We start from the raw sequence: 16,925 nt of genomic DNA on the forward strand, positions 1-16,925 counted from the left end.
AAGATGGGTGTCAGGTGAGGAGGAGGCGGAGGAGAAAGAGGAAGAAGAAGAAGAAGAAGAAAAGAAGAAGAGGAAAGTGAGTAGTAGGTGTGGTCGTTTGTCTGGTAATACTGCTACCAAGTCCTGATGATGATGATGGTGGTGGTGGTGGTGGTGGTGGTTGCGTGGGTGGGTATATAAGGCGGAGGGGAGGGCGTGGGTGTCATTCTTACGCCACGCCTCGTCCCGACATGAAGGTGAGTGTGTGTGTGTGTGTGTGTGTGTGTGTGTGTGTGTGTGTGTGATAGACAAACAGACAGACAAACAATTAGACAGACAGACAGACAATTAGACAGACAGACAGACAGACAATTAGACAGACAGACAAACAATCAGACAGACAGACAGACAGACAGACAAACAAATAGACAGACAGACAGACAGACAAACAATTAGACAGACAGACAGACAGACAGACACACAGACAGACCGGTAATACTGTGGGCTATCAAACAAAGCCTTATCAAACTATCACCAGGATCATAAAACTACACATGGAAATACTAGCAAAGCAACATCTACGAAAGCCTTATCAAATGTGTGTGTGTGTGTGTGTGTGTGTGTGTGTGTGTGTGTGTGTTTGGGGGTAGGGGCTACGTTCGCCCTGTCGCACCGGTATGCTGTCTTGATGAGGCCTGCAGGTCGCCCCCAGTTCGTTCATGGCGCAGGCAAGTGTTTATAGTGACGCCATCTCGCTTTACGCATCCTGCCCTCCTGAGCTCATCTTCCTAGAGTCCTGGAATGCTTGAGAACCTGGACCTAATAAACAAGTCCACTCCTCTAACTCTTTATAGGAGCAGTGAGTAGAGGACTTTTGTTACCTTTTTTATGCCCCTGAACTGACTCCTCTGCTGTAAAAAAAATAAAAAATAAAAAAAAGTCATTAATAAGCTACATTTCTGTCCGTGTCCGAGGTTCCGTCAACGCTGCTCACGCCCTCCTTCCCTTCTCTAGGCCGTGGTGGTGCTGGTGGTGGCGGCGGCAGCGGCGGTGGTGGCAGACCCGGAGCCAAAAGCGGACCCAGATGGCTCTTACCACCTGGACTCCCGCGGGGTGCACTACCAGCTGGGCCTCACGCCGCCGCGCCAGCTGCTGGAGACTCACCACGCGGCCACGCACGGACGCATGCAGGGGGAAGAGGTGACGGCGAGGGCGTATAAGGGACAGACGGAGCAGCGAGATTCTGTGAGTAGAGACAGAGTGAGTGAGTGAGTGAGTGAGTAATTATTCTCTTTATCCTTCATTTTAATAACTAGTGTCTCTTTCTGTATCCTATCATTTTTCTCCTTCTTGATCCTATTTATCCTTTCTTTGCATTCATAACTCCTCCATACGAGTAAAGGAGTAGCTTCTAAATCCTACCTGCAGCTTCCATGTTCCCCTTCCCCTTGAGGTCACCCCCCCTCCCCTCGTCTCCCCAGAACACCGGGTACGCCTGGGCCTACGAGGTGGCAGCGCCCTCCAGCGGGGACAGGAAGGCGGCGCGGGAGGAGCGTCGCGGGGACCTGGTGGTGGGTCAGTACAGTGTGGTGGAGCCCGACGGGTCACTCCGCGTGGTGGACTACTTCGTCAAACCTGAGACTGGCTTCCGCGCCTCTGTCAACAACGATGCGGAGGTGATGGCGCAGCGGGTGGCCGCGCAGTACCCAGGAGCAGATGTCTTCCAGGACCCGCAGCTTAGATCTCAGAGGCCACAGGTCACCCAAGATGTCTTCCAAATGCCTCAGACTAGTCCGGCAGCGACAAGCCACTTCGAGACCCCACAGTTCAGGTCCCAGAGTCCACAGGTCACCCAGGATGTCTTCCAAAGGCCCCAGACCAGTTCACAGGTACCGGACCACTTCAAGAGCCCACACTTCAGGACCCAGAGGCCTCAAGTCACCCAAGATGCCTTCCAAAGGCCCCAGACTAGTTCACAGGTGCCAGACCACTTCACAAGCCCACACTTCAGGGACCAGACCCGGGACTCACAACTCAAGGACCACTTCCAGAGTCCACATTCAAGAGACCACATCCTGAGCCCACACTTGAAGGATACGGTCCAGAGCCCACTGGTTACAGACCACTTTAAGGCTCCACAGTTTAGGGACCAGTTCCAGAGGCCACAGTCCAGAGACCCCGCTCAGAGTCCACAGTTCAGGCTCCAGTCCCAAAGTCCGAGGCTTCAGGATTCCTTCACGGGTCCGTTCAAGGAGTTTGGAAACCTCTTCCGGAGTCCGCAGTTCGGCAGCCACCAGCTCGGACAAGTGTTCCAGCTCCCTCAGATCGGCGGGCAGGTCGCCGGTCAGCCCTTCACGGAGTTCCAGTTCCAGCATCCGCACTTCGGCCAGCACCACATCCTCACCCCGCAGCTACAAAACCAACCGCTCATCTTCCCATATCCTCATCCTTTTCCTATTCCTTTACCACACTTAAGGCAGGATGTGAGCGCGCAGTCCCTGGATCGTCTGCAGAGCTCGCCGTTCAGGATGCAGCAGCTGTTCGACTCTCACCAGGCGACAGGAAACCCGTTCAGCCACCCGACGTTCAGCAAGCACCAGTTCCTCAACCAGCCAGACCAGACCCGCAGCGAGCACACGAAGGAGCAGAGCCACGGCCAGCCTCGGAGTGATCCAACCCAAGAGGATCAGTTTCGTGGACACGGGGTTGTCAAGGACGACTTCCAAGGCCACCAGGCTCAACGGGAACAGCTCAAGCCCCAGCAGGCACGCGCTGACACACCACAAGGCCGTGACCAGAAAGACCAGTTCCCTCAGCAGGTTCAGGGCAGCGCAGATCAGCTTAGGAGCCAAGACTTCAGCCGCGACCACGCACAGAGACAGCAGTTCAGCGAAGGCGTGTTTCAGAACCCCCAGAGCCGATTCCAACACGAGAAACAAGACTCAAGAGATTCCCTACAACGCCAGCAACAGTTCAGCGATCAGCCAGTCAGCCGCAGTCCCACCGTGATGAGCTCAGTGCCAGGCTCGGGCGTGACACTCAAGACATCACTCAGCAACGTCGACAGTCAGCGCCACACCCAGAGCCCTGGCCGCCCTCTGCCCACCGCCGCCGCCTCCTCAGCCCTCACGCAAGACCGCAACAGAGCCCGCGGGTTCACTTCTGCACATGCCCGCCCTGAAGCCCGCCCTGAAGCCCGCCCAAGCCCTGAACAATCTCCCGTCACTACCCTTGTCTAGCACCAAGTCCAGGCCATGGCAACTCAACGCCCATAAAAAGTCTGCCAGCAATCTTGGTTCTTAGGCTCACAGGACGCATTCCCTCACTGCTTCCCCTTGAAAAACAATACTACGGCACCTTGGGAAGTGTTATCAAAAGTAAACTTGTATTATTGTCATGGAAAGTTATTTTTAGAAGCTTGTTTAAGTGTAAGAAATAAGAACATAAGAAGAACATAAGAAATATAATTACCATAAATGCAAAAAACAATGTGTCACCTTGGGAAGTATTAGCAGAACTTGTATTGTCATGGAAAGTTATGTTAAGAAGTTTGTTAGAACGTAAGAAATGAGAACATAAGAAGAACAGCAAAAACATGATTATCATACATACAAAAAAACAGTACAATATGTCACCTTGGGAAGTATTAGCAGAACTTGTATTGTCATGGAGAGTTATGTGAAGAAGTTTGTTAGAACGCAAGAAAAAACGAACATAATAAGAACTTGAGAACACAAGAAGCATATTTTTTTACAGTAAAGGAATCAGTTCAAAGGCAAAAACATGTGAAAACAACCAAAAAAACACTATGCACTCCATCTATTAAAGAGAGTAGCAAAGAGTGGCCACAAGTGCATAATTATCGTACCCTCTCTCAGTCAAGATACTCGTGGAGAGCTGCACTTTTTTCATACTGCTAAGTCTTTATCATCGTACGTCATGGGATACTTCTACTGAGTGAAAGTTCTTGGACCAAAACTTGATTGTGTGACTAACTTGCTACCTAACTAACTGACTTACGGAATGACTGACTTACTGACCGAATGAGTGATTGACTGACTGACTGACTAAATTATATGAAAAAATACCCCATTGCACCTTTGTATATGTCGTTAACTTGACTAACTGACTGATTTAGCACGAGTCACTTATACATCACTCGTGGGGCGTGGAAAATGACAACCGAGGACGGAGCTGACAACAATTATCAATGAAAAACAAAAGCGAATCGATAGATCATTAAACGACTTACTGTATAGAGCCCTGAAGTAGTTTAGCAGAGTTACCTATAGACCACGATCATATGAAAAAGCGAATCGACTGAACTGAACTTACTAAAGCCCTGAAGTAGTTTAGCAGAGTTACCGGTATCATACGTGTTCTCTTCCTACGAATCCCATGTTTTAAGGAGTGACTAAGGCCTTTGCGAGTAGGGCTACGTTTAGTAATTTAATTCATACTATAAAACACGATTATAAAGAAGAGAATACAGATGAACTCCCCCGGCTACTGATTCCCGCCAAATATACAGTGACTATAAACATTACTTTTTTACTTCACATCACTACCAAGGTTCATATGGCCGGTATTACAAGACACTTTTGCTTCTCACATCATTTATTTCTAAAGGTCAAAGAGGGGGTCAATCGGGTTCTAATGAGTGTTTCTTCAGGTTCATGGTACAGAGGAAGGGTCACACTACAACCAGGGTGATAAAACTACTCCTGGAAATACCCACAACTCCTACGAAAGCCTTGTCAAATATGTGTTCTTGGGCTGCGAAATATCTCATAATACGACCCATTTCATATAGGCATAGTTTTGATCAGATCGGCTTCCAAGCATATATTTGACACGGCTTTCGTAGGAGTTTTGAGCATTTCCAGGGGTAGTTACATGACCCTGGCGGTAGCTTGAGCCTTCTTCTGTACCGTGAACGTATAATACCATTCACTAGAACCCAATTGATCTTATTTTGGACCTTCGGAAACAGCTGATGTGATTGGCGGGAGCGTCTGAGAATGAGTAAATTAAACGTGGCTGGCTGTGTCCGTAGACTTCACCACGTCCTTGCCCCGTCAACGCCCCACCCGTATCTCATTGCTCGTAATATAGGCGTTGAAATTTAGTGCTTGCTGGTGGATATCTTGGAAAACCTTCTGCTGATGAGTCTGTTAACGTTAAATGTGGCAATAGATTTACTAAGACTTTACGTTGTTGAAGTTTACATATGAAAATATTTGTGTAACTTTGCTTAAGATTTTGTAATGTTGTTTTGCTTCTTAAATACGAATATTTGAAAGACGAATGGTTCTACTACTACTACTACTACTACTACTACTACACTACTGCTATTCCTACTACTAATACTTCTACTTCTATTCCCACTACTACTACTACTACTACTAATAATAATAATAATAATAATAATAATACAACTACTACTACTACTACTACTACTACTACTACGATTATTCATATTATATACTACTTTTTTCTTCATTTCTCTTCCTCCTCATCCTAATTTCTCTTCTTCCTCTTCCTCCTCCTCCTCCTCCTCCTCCTCCTCCTCAAACTGCATTTCTCTTAACATTTCAGTCTCGGATGCAATTTTTTAAAGCGCATTATATACTCGCTTCACCTGTTCCTCCTCCTCCTCCTCCTCCTCCTCCTCCTCCTCCTCTCTCCGCCTTCCTACCCCCCCAGACAGACGGACAGACAGACAGACAGACAGGTAACGAGTCCGCCAGTCAGACAGTCTTAAAATATTTACTGGAATGACTGTCTGTTTCCATTATGTGAGGCGAGCTGGTAATATTGTTTTTTCCTCTCTCTCTCTCTCTCTCTCTCTCTCTCTCTCTCTCTCTCTCTCTCTCTCTCTCGGACGGAAGAGGGAGAGAAAACTGGAGTAAACTGGAGGAGGAGGAAATTATGGAGGAATGGAGGAGTATTAGAGAGAAGGAGAGGAAGGAATTCAAGGGCAAAAAATAACGCTTCTATGAAAATTATGTTCAGAAGCGTGGCCAAAAGTGAGGTCAAAGAGGTCAAACAGAAGGAGAGGAATAGGACGTTTGATAGATTGTTGTATTTTGACCTAGATTATCGTATTTTGGCCTAGATTATCGTATTTTGGCCTAGATTGTCCAGTACGAGATTCAGTATGAGAAGCGTTGCCAATACTGTTTTTCCTCTCTCTCTCTCTCTCTCTCTCTCTCTCTCTCTCTCTCTCTCTCTCTCTCTCTCTCTCTCTGACTGAAGAGGAAGAGAAAACTGGAGAAGGAGGAAATGGTGGAAATGAAGGAGTATTAGAGAGAAGGAGAGGAATGGGACACTGGATTCTCGTATTGAAGACTTAAAGAAAAGGAAATGAAGGAGAGAAGGAAAGAGAAGGAGAGGAATGGGACACTGGATTCTCGTATTGAAGACAAAGAAAAGGAAATGAAGGAGAGATGTGGAGAGAAGGAGAGGAATGGGACACTGGATTCTCGTATTGAAGACAAAGAAAAGGAAATGAAGGAGAGATGTGGAGAGAAGGAGAGGAATGGGACACTGGATTCTCGTATTGAAGACAAAGAAAAGGAAATGAAGGAGAGATGTGGAGAGAAGGAGAGGAATGGGACACTGGATTCTCGTATTGAAGACTTAAAGAAAGGAAATGAAGGAGAGAAGGAAAGAGAAGGAGAGGAATGGGACACTGGATTCTCGTATTGAAGACTTAAAGAAAAGGAAATGAAGGAGAGAAGGAAAGAGAAGGAGAGGAATGGGACACTGGATTCTCGTATTGAAGACTTAAAGAATGGAAATGAAGGAGAGAAGGAAAGAGAAAATAACGAAAGAGAACAAGGAAACGGGAAATGGCTGTGAAGTGGATGATTTTAAAGAGGCGGTGGCTGAGTGGTCCAAGAGGAAGCAGGTTCGAGCCCCGCCCGCCGCCACAAGCAAACTGCCAATTTTTCAGTCACCGCCGAGTGGCCCAAGACTACCCACATGCTGCCCTGAAGACCACGTAACAACCCGGACTCTAGATTCTCTCTAAAGAGGATCTAAGATGAGCTCCGGGGGACAGCATGAGCCGAGCAGGATGGCGTCACTATAAACACTTGTCTGCGCCATAACGGGCTGGGGCCGATCACCAGTAGGAGGAAGATGAAGAAGAGGAAGAGGAGGAGGAGGAGGAGGAGGAAGAAGAAAAAAGTTATATATGAAATTGAAATACTACTACTACTACTACTACTACTACTACTACTACTACTACTACTACCACTACTACTACCACGTAAAATAAATAAATAAGTAAATAAAAGAAAGAAAAGAGGAAATGAAGGAAAGAGGGAATAATGAAAGAAAATAAAACAAGAAAAGTCTGTGAAATAAATGTGTTAAAAAAGAAACCAATAGAAAAAAATAAGGAAACGCACATCAAAAGACAGAAACGATAATCAATGCCAAAATACGACAGTCTGGGCCAAAATATTACAATCTAGACCAAAATACGATAATCTAGGACCAAAATACGACCAAAATATGACAAGCTACCCCCAAATATGCTAACCTATGCCAAAACACGACAATATAGGTCAAAACACGACAATCCAGTGCCAAAACATGACCAAAAACTGACAATCTGGGCCGAAATCCGACAAACTAGGGCAAAGTACGACAATCTTGACCATCGGCGTACGAGATTAACCGTTGTAAACACTTCAGTGGCGACCTGACAGTGAGAGGGAGAGGATGTGTCGCTCCCGCCTCTCGTGTACCTCATCATGGCCGTGGAGGAGTGAATTATAGACAAAAAAATAAGAAAAAGTGTTCCAAGTGTTGCGCGGAGTGATAAATAGCGTGAGTGTTGCGGGAGAGAAGAGTTAAGCGGGTATTGTTTTCTCACGGACATATTTGGATTCTAACGGACACTTGCGGACACATTTTTGGATACCTTAACGGACACATTATCCGCAGTAAGTCTTCCATGTGTCGTTAAACCTTTACTCTTATTTCCTTTTCTTCTTTTTTCTCGTTATTTTTTTCTCCATCTGTCGTACGCATTCTCTCTCTCTCTCTCTCTCTCTCTCTCTCTCTCTCTCCTGCTGTTTTCCTCTTTTTCCTGTTTTCTTTCCCCACTTTCTGCCGCCCCTTATGAACAGGAGTTTTAGGCCCCCTGGGTGTGTTGTGGCACTGGTAGGACCTGGGGGGGACACTTGCTGACATCTACTGACACTATCGGACAGTTATTGACACCTACAGATATTTACTGACACTTTTGGACACTTACTGACACTTTCGGTCCCATACAGACACTTCTGGACACATTCTACACCGTGCTCAGTGATGGGCCGTTGAGGGCAGAACAAAACTGATTTTTTGCAAATATATTTAAGAATGTATTTGGAAAATATGTATTTACAAATACTAAATAGTTGAGTAAAAATGTATTTCAATACTGCGTCCAAATAAGAACCCATCCAGGCAGGCAGTGTGTCAACCATTTCTATTACCAAAGTGACAAGGACCAGTTTCAGTGTGATTTTGTCAGCTCCTAAACTAAAGGCTGTGAATATTTCTTGGCTTTCGTCAGGGTTTTATTCGTCAAGTTGATTATTCAAGCTTTAAATCTAAATAGCCTAACTTTATTTTTAACATTGATTTGCCATCTACCGTTAATGAGGTTTCATGCCCCGCCCACTGCCAGCACAGAGCTCTGCAGGGCCATCAACAATATGATGATGATAGCCTCTAAAAATAATCCTCAATGCACTTGTTAGTAAAGTCGTAGTGAATGAGAGTCTTGATTGCTTTCATGAAGATTACTGGTGTCATTTTGATAAACTTGGCTCCATCATAGTTGCTTAGCCATATTTAAGTTTGCACTAAAAATAGGAAGTGGCAGCAAAGGATTCAAGACCTATAGTAACAGTTTGGGGTTTGGTTAAGTTAAGTTTAGGGTATCTTCAAACACATGATAGCCAGCAACTTTAGGTATAAATCAACAAAGAATGACCTTACTCTGTTGTATAGAAAGTCTCATTAGTAAGAAATGGTATATGTAGAGAATGTAGAGGTTTACATTCATTTAATTATTTTCATTAATAAAAAAAATCTGTTTGTAATAAAAATAATCAGCTTTCTTTGAAAAAAAAATTAAAATCAACAACCCTGGTTTTCATGTGGAAGCTGAGAAATTAAAATTCTTGGTCGTGAGGCAAGTGCAATAACCACTGCACTCCGAAGCTGTGTGTTATTTCTCTCTCTCTCTCTCTCTCTCTCTCTCTCTCTCTCTCTCTCTCTCTCTCTCTCTCTCTTTCTGTCAAAGGCCAAGGGCAAGGGATGAGCCAAAAACTATAGAGTGAAGGCCTTGCATGACTCAGCCACACCAGCCAGGGAGGTGTCAAAGGGTTGCTGTTACTGTCAGTGCTGCCTTGCCTGCTCTGGCTCCCAACACCCAGCTGATGGCAGCCTCATGTAGGGTGGCAGGCGTTGTGGCATCAGCTTAACCCGGTAGCAGCGACGTGCCAAATTTGTGGCTTTACCGTGTACCACCAACGGGACAAATTTGTGGCTTTACCGTGTACCAGCAACGGGCCAAATTTGTGGCTTTATCATGTACCAGCAACGGGCCAAATTTGTGGCTTTACCGTGTACCAGCGACGGGCCAATCTTGTGGCTTTACCGTGTACCAGCAACAGGCCAAATTTTTGCCATGATATAAACCCCAAAAAATAGATGATGCATAAACTGATCACAAATGCGTTGATATATATTATGAAATGGTTTGCGTGAGTGATAATTTTTTTCTCATTTTTCTCGCTTAGAGGGGCCTTTAAGAAACATGATCCCCGCAGCTACCAGGTTAAATATGCACAACTTTATACTCAAGCTCATCCCTATACTGTTTGAACCCCTTATGCAAAAGTTAACCAGCATCTTCATTCTTTCATCACTTGTAAACTCTGGAATAATCTCCCTTCGTCTGTATTTCCTCCTGCCTACGGCTTAACTCTTTCACGAGAAGCATATCAAGATGCCTCTCCTCATGAAATTGACCTCAATTTTGGCCACTCTTCAAATCTCTTTTATAGGGGCAGTGATTAGTGGGCTTTTTTTTCTCATTATTGTTTCTATTTTTGCCCTTGAGCTGCTTCCCTTACTGTAAAAAAAATGTAAACAAGCCCTATACCTATACCTTCATCTTCTCGTGACCTATGTTTGGTAAAGTTCAGTGTCGTACACTATAGCTGCGCTTGACCTCAATGCTTATATCAGTCCCGTTGACCCTTGTGCCTGTGGTGGGGGAGAACCCTTAACCCATCCGCTGTGATTGGCATGGATTTCTTTCTCTGCCTCTGTGGTGGATAGTGGAGTGTTTCCCATGTGGTATTGGTGTGCTGGATATCCCTTCACTGGTAGCCTGGTAACATATATACTCCCAGGTCTTTCTCTGCCTCTGGGTGGATTGTGGAGTGTTTCCCATGTGGTATTGGTGTGCTGGATATCCCCTCCCAAGGTGCAGGACTTTACATTTTTCTGCATTGAGTTGTATCAGCCACTTTTTGTTCCATTCCTGTTGCTTGGTGAGGTCTTCTTGTAGGAAATCCACAGTCAAGGGGTTAATATAATAGATATTTAAACATTTGAATTGCCTCACAAGTCTACCTCTTTTTATTTTTATCTTCTTAATTGACTACGACTTATCTCACAATTGACTTCTACGCAAGGTTGACTCTCGTATCTCTGAATTACCTTAACTTCATATCACAATTCAATTTTGATCAAGGCTGACTTTTGTTCATCTCTCAGTTATTAAACAATGCGAAGTTGATTAAGCCCTTGACTGCGGATTTCCTACAAGAAGACCTCACCAAGCTACAGGAATGGAGTCAAATTTGGCTGCTACAATTCAATGCAGAAAAATGTGGGAGGGGATATCCAGTACACCAATACCACATGGGAAACACTCCACTATCCACCACAGAGGCATAGAAAGACCTGGGAGTATATGTTACCAGGCTACCAGTGAAGGGATATCCAGCACACCAATACCACATGGGAAACACTCCACTATCCACCACAGAGGCAGAGAAAGGCATTGTACTATATGTTACCAGGCTACCAGTGAGGGGATATCCAGCACACCAATACCACATGGGAAACACTGCACTATCCACCATAGAGGCAGCAAAAGACCTGGGACTGTATGTTACCAGGCTACCACTGAAGGCCAAATCCGCCCCAATCGCAGCGGGCGGGTTAAAACACAAGTGCATATGTACAGAATGTTGCTGCCTATTTCTGATTAGTCCTCACCCAGTAGCTTATGTGTGTGGGGCAGTGCAAAGAAGGCCCACACTTGCTACCTGCCTTCCTGCTATTGTAACATGCCTGGTATTAGTATTATTATAAGAGACAAACCAGGTAGAGAGGGATGAGTTCAGACACTATAACCCTCCTCTTCAATGGCCCCCAAACACATAAGATGCTGAGAAAGAGAGAATAGAAGGGATGAAGAGGGAGAAGAAGAAATAGGATGAGATGATAGAGAAGAAATGAAAGAGAAGAGAGAAGATTATAGAAGAGAAGGGACAGGGAGGTAGAAGTAGAGAGAGGAGATGAAAGAGAAGATTACAGAAGAGAAGCGACAGAGAGGTAGAAGTAGAGAGAGAACGAGATGATTAGAGATGATTACAGAAGAGAAGGGACAGAGAGGCAGAAGTAGAGAGAGAAGGAGATTATAGAAGAGAAGGGACAGAGAGGTAGAAATAGATAGAGGAGATTGCAGAAGAGGAAGGACACAGACAGAGGACATTAGTATCAATATAGGAGGCAAATTAAGTCAGGTCAAGAGGGAGGGAGGAGTGGAACAGTGTTTATTGATTCCCACTGTGCTGTTCTGTGCCTCCCTGATCAATGGACTGACCCTGAACCTGCATAGTTAAATGGTGCTGGTGGTGATGATGGTGGTGGTGGTGGTGACGTCCCTGAGTGTGCATAGTTAAGCATTGGTGGTGGTGGTGGTGGTGATGCAATATATAGTTCAACATTCTTCTCAGATTGATATTCTTGGATGCTCTCGGCACTCACGATAACTTTCTCCCAAGGCCACAAAGGAGATGACTCGGGTTCCCATGAGTGTGTTGTTCGTGTTCATGGTGCAGAGGCATTGTCAGACTATCACTAGGCTCATAAAACTACCCATGGAAATACTAACACAACAACCTCCATGAAAGCCTTGTCAAACTATCACTAGGCTCATAAAACTACCCATGGAAATACTAAAACAACAACCTCCATGAAAGCCTTGTCAAACTATCACTAGGCTCATAAAACTACCCATGGAATACTAACACAACAGCCTCTACGAAAGCCTTGTCAAATTATCGCCAGGCTCATAAAACTACCCATGGAAATACTAACACAACAACCTCCATGAAAGCCTTGTCACACTATCACTAGGCTCATAAAACTACCCATGGAAATACTAACACAACAACCTCTACCAAAGCCTTACCTAATGTGTGTGTGTGTGTGTGTGTGTGTGTGTGACAGATAACATAGTGTCACATATCTATAGCATTGTTAAGCAGATTAGAAGTGAGTGATATAACAGCCAACAATCTGTCAACGAGGCCACTTGACAGAGAAGTGACAGATATATACTATGTTGGCAGACTGAGTAGTAGTAGTAGTAGTAGTAGTAGTAGTTGTCTTGTGTTGCTATTCTCTACTAAAGCTCTCACTAAGGTTATATGTATTAATTAGTATCAATAGTATATATATAGTTACATAATAAGAGTTGCCTAATATAGATTCTAACTCTAATATTAGCTACAAAATTATTCTACTGTTGTGTGGTTTGGAGATGGAATTAGAACCTTTACCAGGGCAGGATGGAGTACACTAACACCAGACAGAGGACCAGGTGGAGAGATGGAATTAGAACCTTTACCGGGGCAGGATGGAGTACACTAACACCAGACAGAGGACCAGGTGGAGAGATGGAATTAGAACCTTTACCGGGGCAGGATGGAGTACACTAACACCAGACAGAGAACCAGGTGGAGAGGTGGAATTAGAACCTTTACCGGGGCAGGATGGAGTACACTAACACCAGACAGAGAACCAGGTGGAGAGGTGGAATTAGAACCTTTACCGGGGCAGGATGGAGTACACTAACACCAGACATTGAACCAGGTGGAAGACATTGGTTATATTTGAAGATGATGACGGTTAGGAAGAAGAGGAGGTGGAGGAGGAGGAGGAAGAGGAGGGTGGAGTGTAAGGGTTTGCTGAAGAGGGGAGTAAATGAGAGTCAAGTAGGGAACCAATAAGGAAAGAGAGGATCAGAGAGGAGGAGGAGGAAGAAGAGGAGGAGGAGGAGGAGGAGATTGCACTTGGCTCAGGTGGACTCTTTCTTCTCCTCCTCCTCCTCCTTCTCCTTTGGTTCTTCTTCTTTTTCTTCTTTCTTTTGTTTTATTATTATTATTATCATTATTATTATTATTATTATCATTATTATTTCTCTTTCTTTTATTATTTTTTCTGTTCTTATTTTTCATTTTCTCATTTTTTCACATTTTTCTTCTTCATCAATGGTACAGCAGTATTTTTTTTTTTTTTGTGTGTGTGTGAGTGTGTGTGTGTGTGTGTGTGTGTGTGTGTGTGTGTGTGACTGCCCAGGCCGGGATTCGAACCTGTGTCCACGGGTTTGTAGGTAGGCACGCTGACCACTGCACCACGAAGAAGGAAAAGAAGGAATAGGAAGTAGGAAAAAGGGCTGAGGATATTGTGATGTTTAAGAATAGGAGAGAGAATGAAAGGAAGAGGAGGAGGAGGAGGAAGGAATGGTAGATAAGGAAGACTGAGAGGAAGGGAATGAATGAATGAAGGAAGGAGGGACAAGGAGGAATAGGAATGGAGAAGGAAGGAAGGAAAATGAGTATACCAGGAAAGTGAATAAAGGGAGGAAGAAGGAAGGATAGAAAACAGAATGAAAGGAAGAGAAGGAAGGATAGGAAAGAGAATGAAAGGAAAAGAAGGAGGAGGAGGAGAAAGGAAGGAAGAATGGGCAGGCAAGAATTTAGGAAAGGAGAAGGAAGGAAGGAAGGATAGAAAACAGAATGAAAGAAAGAGAAGGAAGGAAGGAAAGGCCAAAACGAATATTAGGAAAGTAAATAAAAAGAAGGAAGGAAGGAAGGAAAAATATGAAACAATGAAAGAAAGAGAAGGAGAAAGAAAGAAGGAAGGAAGGAAAGGCAAGCAAGAATAGAAAAGAAGGAAGGAAAGGACAAAACGAATATTAGGAAAGTAAATAAAAATGGAAGGAAGAATAAGAGTAATTGTATAAAGATTAGAATAAGAAGTAAATTGGGAAGGTCATATCATGCGTAGAACTGATAACAGACAGACAGACGGACAACTTAATTATATAACAGCGACCCAGGTGGAGAGGTGGAATTAGAACCTTTACCAGGGCAGGATGGAGTACACTAACACCAGACAGAGGACCAGGTGGAGAGGTGGAATTAGAACCTTTACCGGGGCAGGATGGAGTACACTAACACCAGACAGAGGACCAGGTGGAGAGGTGGAATTAGAACCTTTACCGGGGCAGGATGGAGTACACTAACACCAGACAGAGGACCAGGTGGAGAGGTGGAATTAGAACCTTTACCGGGGCAGGATGGAGTACACTAACACCAGACAGAGGACCAGGTGGAGAGGTGGAATTAGAACCTTTACCAGGGCAGGATGGAGTACACTAACACCAGACAGAGGACCAGGTGGAGAGGTGGAATTAGAACCTTTACTGGGGCAGAATGGAGTACACTAACACCAGACAGAGGACCAGGTGGAGAGGTGGAATTAGAACCTTTACCGGGGCAGGATGGAGTACACTAACACCAGACAGAGAACCAGGTGGAGGACGTTGGGAAAGGCCTTTGTTTTGTATAGGACTAGAAGTGGATGAAGATTATAGGTAGGCCTAGTATTTTTGCCCTTTCCTCCTCCTCCTCCTCCTGTCTTCTCTCTTCTTTTCCTTCCTCCTTCCCTTCCTCTCTACCTCCTTCCAATCCTTCCTACCCTAACCTTCTCTCCTCCTCCTCCTCCTCCTCCTCCCTTTGGTAGGTTGTGCCGAGATAAGGGAGCGGGTTGATGATAGCATTGATAACAGTGACCTTTATATAAGTTGAAAAGGTAGTTGTGATGGTGATGGTGGTGGTGGTGGTGGTGTTGGTGGTGATAATGGTGTTGTTTTGATGTTTTTCTTGTTTGTTTATTAATTATTTTTCATTATTATTATTACTACTACTACTACTATTACTACTACTTCTACTACTACTACTACTACTGCTACTACTTCTATTGTTTATATGTATTGATGAGAGAGAGAGAGAGAGAGAGAGAGAGAGAGAGAGAGAGAGAGAGAGAGAGAGAGAGAGAGAGACCAAAATGAATGAATAATTATAATCGATTTAATTAAAGAAGAAAATATGAGAGAGAGACAGAGAGAGAGAGAGAGAGAGAGAGAGAGAGAGAGAGAGAGAGAGAGAGAGAGAGAGAGAGAGAGAGAGAGAACCACTTCCCTTAATTGAAGAAAAAAAGGTGCGAGGATGGATCAAGGTCACGCCAGGAAGAGGAGGAGGAGGAGGAGAAGAAGAGGAGGAGGAGGAAATGTAGGGAGGGAAGGGGAGCTATATAATGATAATGCTCTCTCTCTCTCTCTCTCTCTCTCGGTGTGGGTAAAACTTTCACTGCTCTTTTCCAAGTACACACACACACACACACACACACACACACACACACACACACACACACACACACATTTTTGTCAGCGATGCATGACTCGGTAAAAATGACCTTTCCTTTTTTTTATTATTATTATTATTATTATTGTTGTTGTTGGGATATTTATATTAGTGAAATTTATTGTTACTTCTGCTACTACTACTATTACTACTACTACCACTACTACAATCACTATTACTACTACTACTGCCACTGCTACTACTACTACTACTACTACTACTACTACTACTACTACTACTACTACTATTTCTACGTACACTCCTGTTATTAATCATTGAGAGAGAGAGAGAGAGAGAGAGAGAGAGAGAGAGAGAGAGAGAGAGAGAGAGAGAGAGAAATTGCCTTAACCATCGTACTAACTTGCCCTTTCATCCCGCTTTTCAGGTCTTCTTCGTGGAGTTAAGGAAGAGGAAGAGGAGGAGGAAGGAATAAAGGAAGGAAGAGAGAGAAAAAGTGATAAAGAAGAAAGTGAAAGTGACGAACGAAAAAAAAATAAGAGAAAAAAAGTTGAAAAAATATATATTGTGAGGGAGAGAAAGAGATAGAGAGAAGTTGTTTGTACGTGTGTGTGTTTGTGTGTGCGTACTATATATAAAGTGTCATGTGTACTGATTTCCGTGTGCGTTTCTTATAAGTGATCTCTGAAACTACTACTACTACTACTACTGTTATAAGTGAATCGATTGAAAAGGAAGTAGAAAAAGTTTTGAAGTGAAGAAAAATATCGTGGAATTACTACTACTACTACTACTACTACTACTATGATAACAACGAAAATAGTAACAGTAATAGTATCAAAAAACAACAACAGAAAGAACAACAAGGAAAACACTATCTGAGAACACTACTACTACTACTACTACTCCTACTACTACTACTACTACTACTACTACTGCTACTACTACTACCGCCATGTCGCCAGCTGGGGTGTTCAGTAGATCCCCAGAGCCGCACCCCGCCCCCCCCTCCTGAACCCGCCCCCCAACCGCCCCCCCGCCGAAATAATGGGTGTAAGGGTGTGGGCGTGGGTGTGGGTGTGGGTGGGGTGTGTTGGCCACGCCCTCGCCATGCCTGTGTCTGAAGATGGTAAGTGTTGTGGGGGGGGGGGGGGGTGATATCTATCTGCCTGTCTATTTGGGTGTATA

At 44.4% G+C, this 16,925-nt stretch overlaps 2 protein-coding genes across 4 annotated transcripts in view; both read left to right on the plus strand.

Annotated features, from left to right (window-relative positions):
- The first annotated feature begins 200 nt into the window (after positions 1–200).
- Positions 201–3,823, plus strand: LOC127001360 (uncharacterized). Its single transcript, XM_050865857.1, has 3 exons — positions 201–236; positions 994–1,224; positions 1,461–3,823. The coding sequence occupies exons 1-3, from the start codon at positions 231–233 to the stop codon at positions 3,216–3,218; spliced, it is 1,995 nt and encodes a 664-aa protein (XP_050721814.1). The 5' UTR covers positions 201–230; the 3' UTR covers positions 3,219–3,823.
- A 3,527-nt stretch (positions 3,824–7,350) lies between these two features.
- The window catches only part of LOC127001361 (uncharacterized), a 49,560-nt gene continuing 39,985 nt past the window's right edge, over positions 7,351–16,925 (plus strand). Inside the window, exons 1-2 of one of the 3 annotated variants that reach the window (XM_050865859.1) lie at positions 7,351–7,937; positions 16,165–16,866. In XM_050865859.1, coding sequence (XP_050721816.1) covers positions 16,785–16,866 — 82 coding nt within the window. In that variant the 5' untranslated portion in view covers positions 7,351–7,937; positions 16,165–16,784. The remainder of the gene's footprint in view (positions 7,938–16,164; positions 16,867–16,925) is intronic. The other 2 variants (XM_050865860.1, XM_050865861.1) reach the window with 2 other exon arrangements.

This window comes from Eriocheir sinensis, chromosome 20 (assembly GCF_024679095.1).
Source record: "Eriocheir sinensis breed Jianghai 21 chromosome 20, ASM2467909v1, whole genome shotgun sequence".
Lineage (NCBI taxonomy): Eukaryota > Metazoa > Arthropoda > Malacostraca > Decapoda > Varunidae > Eriocheir > Eriocheir sinensis.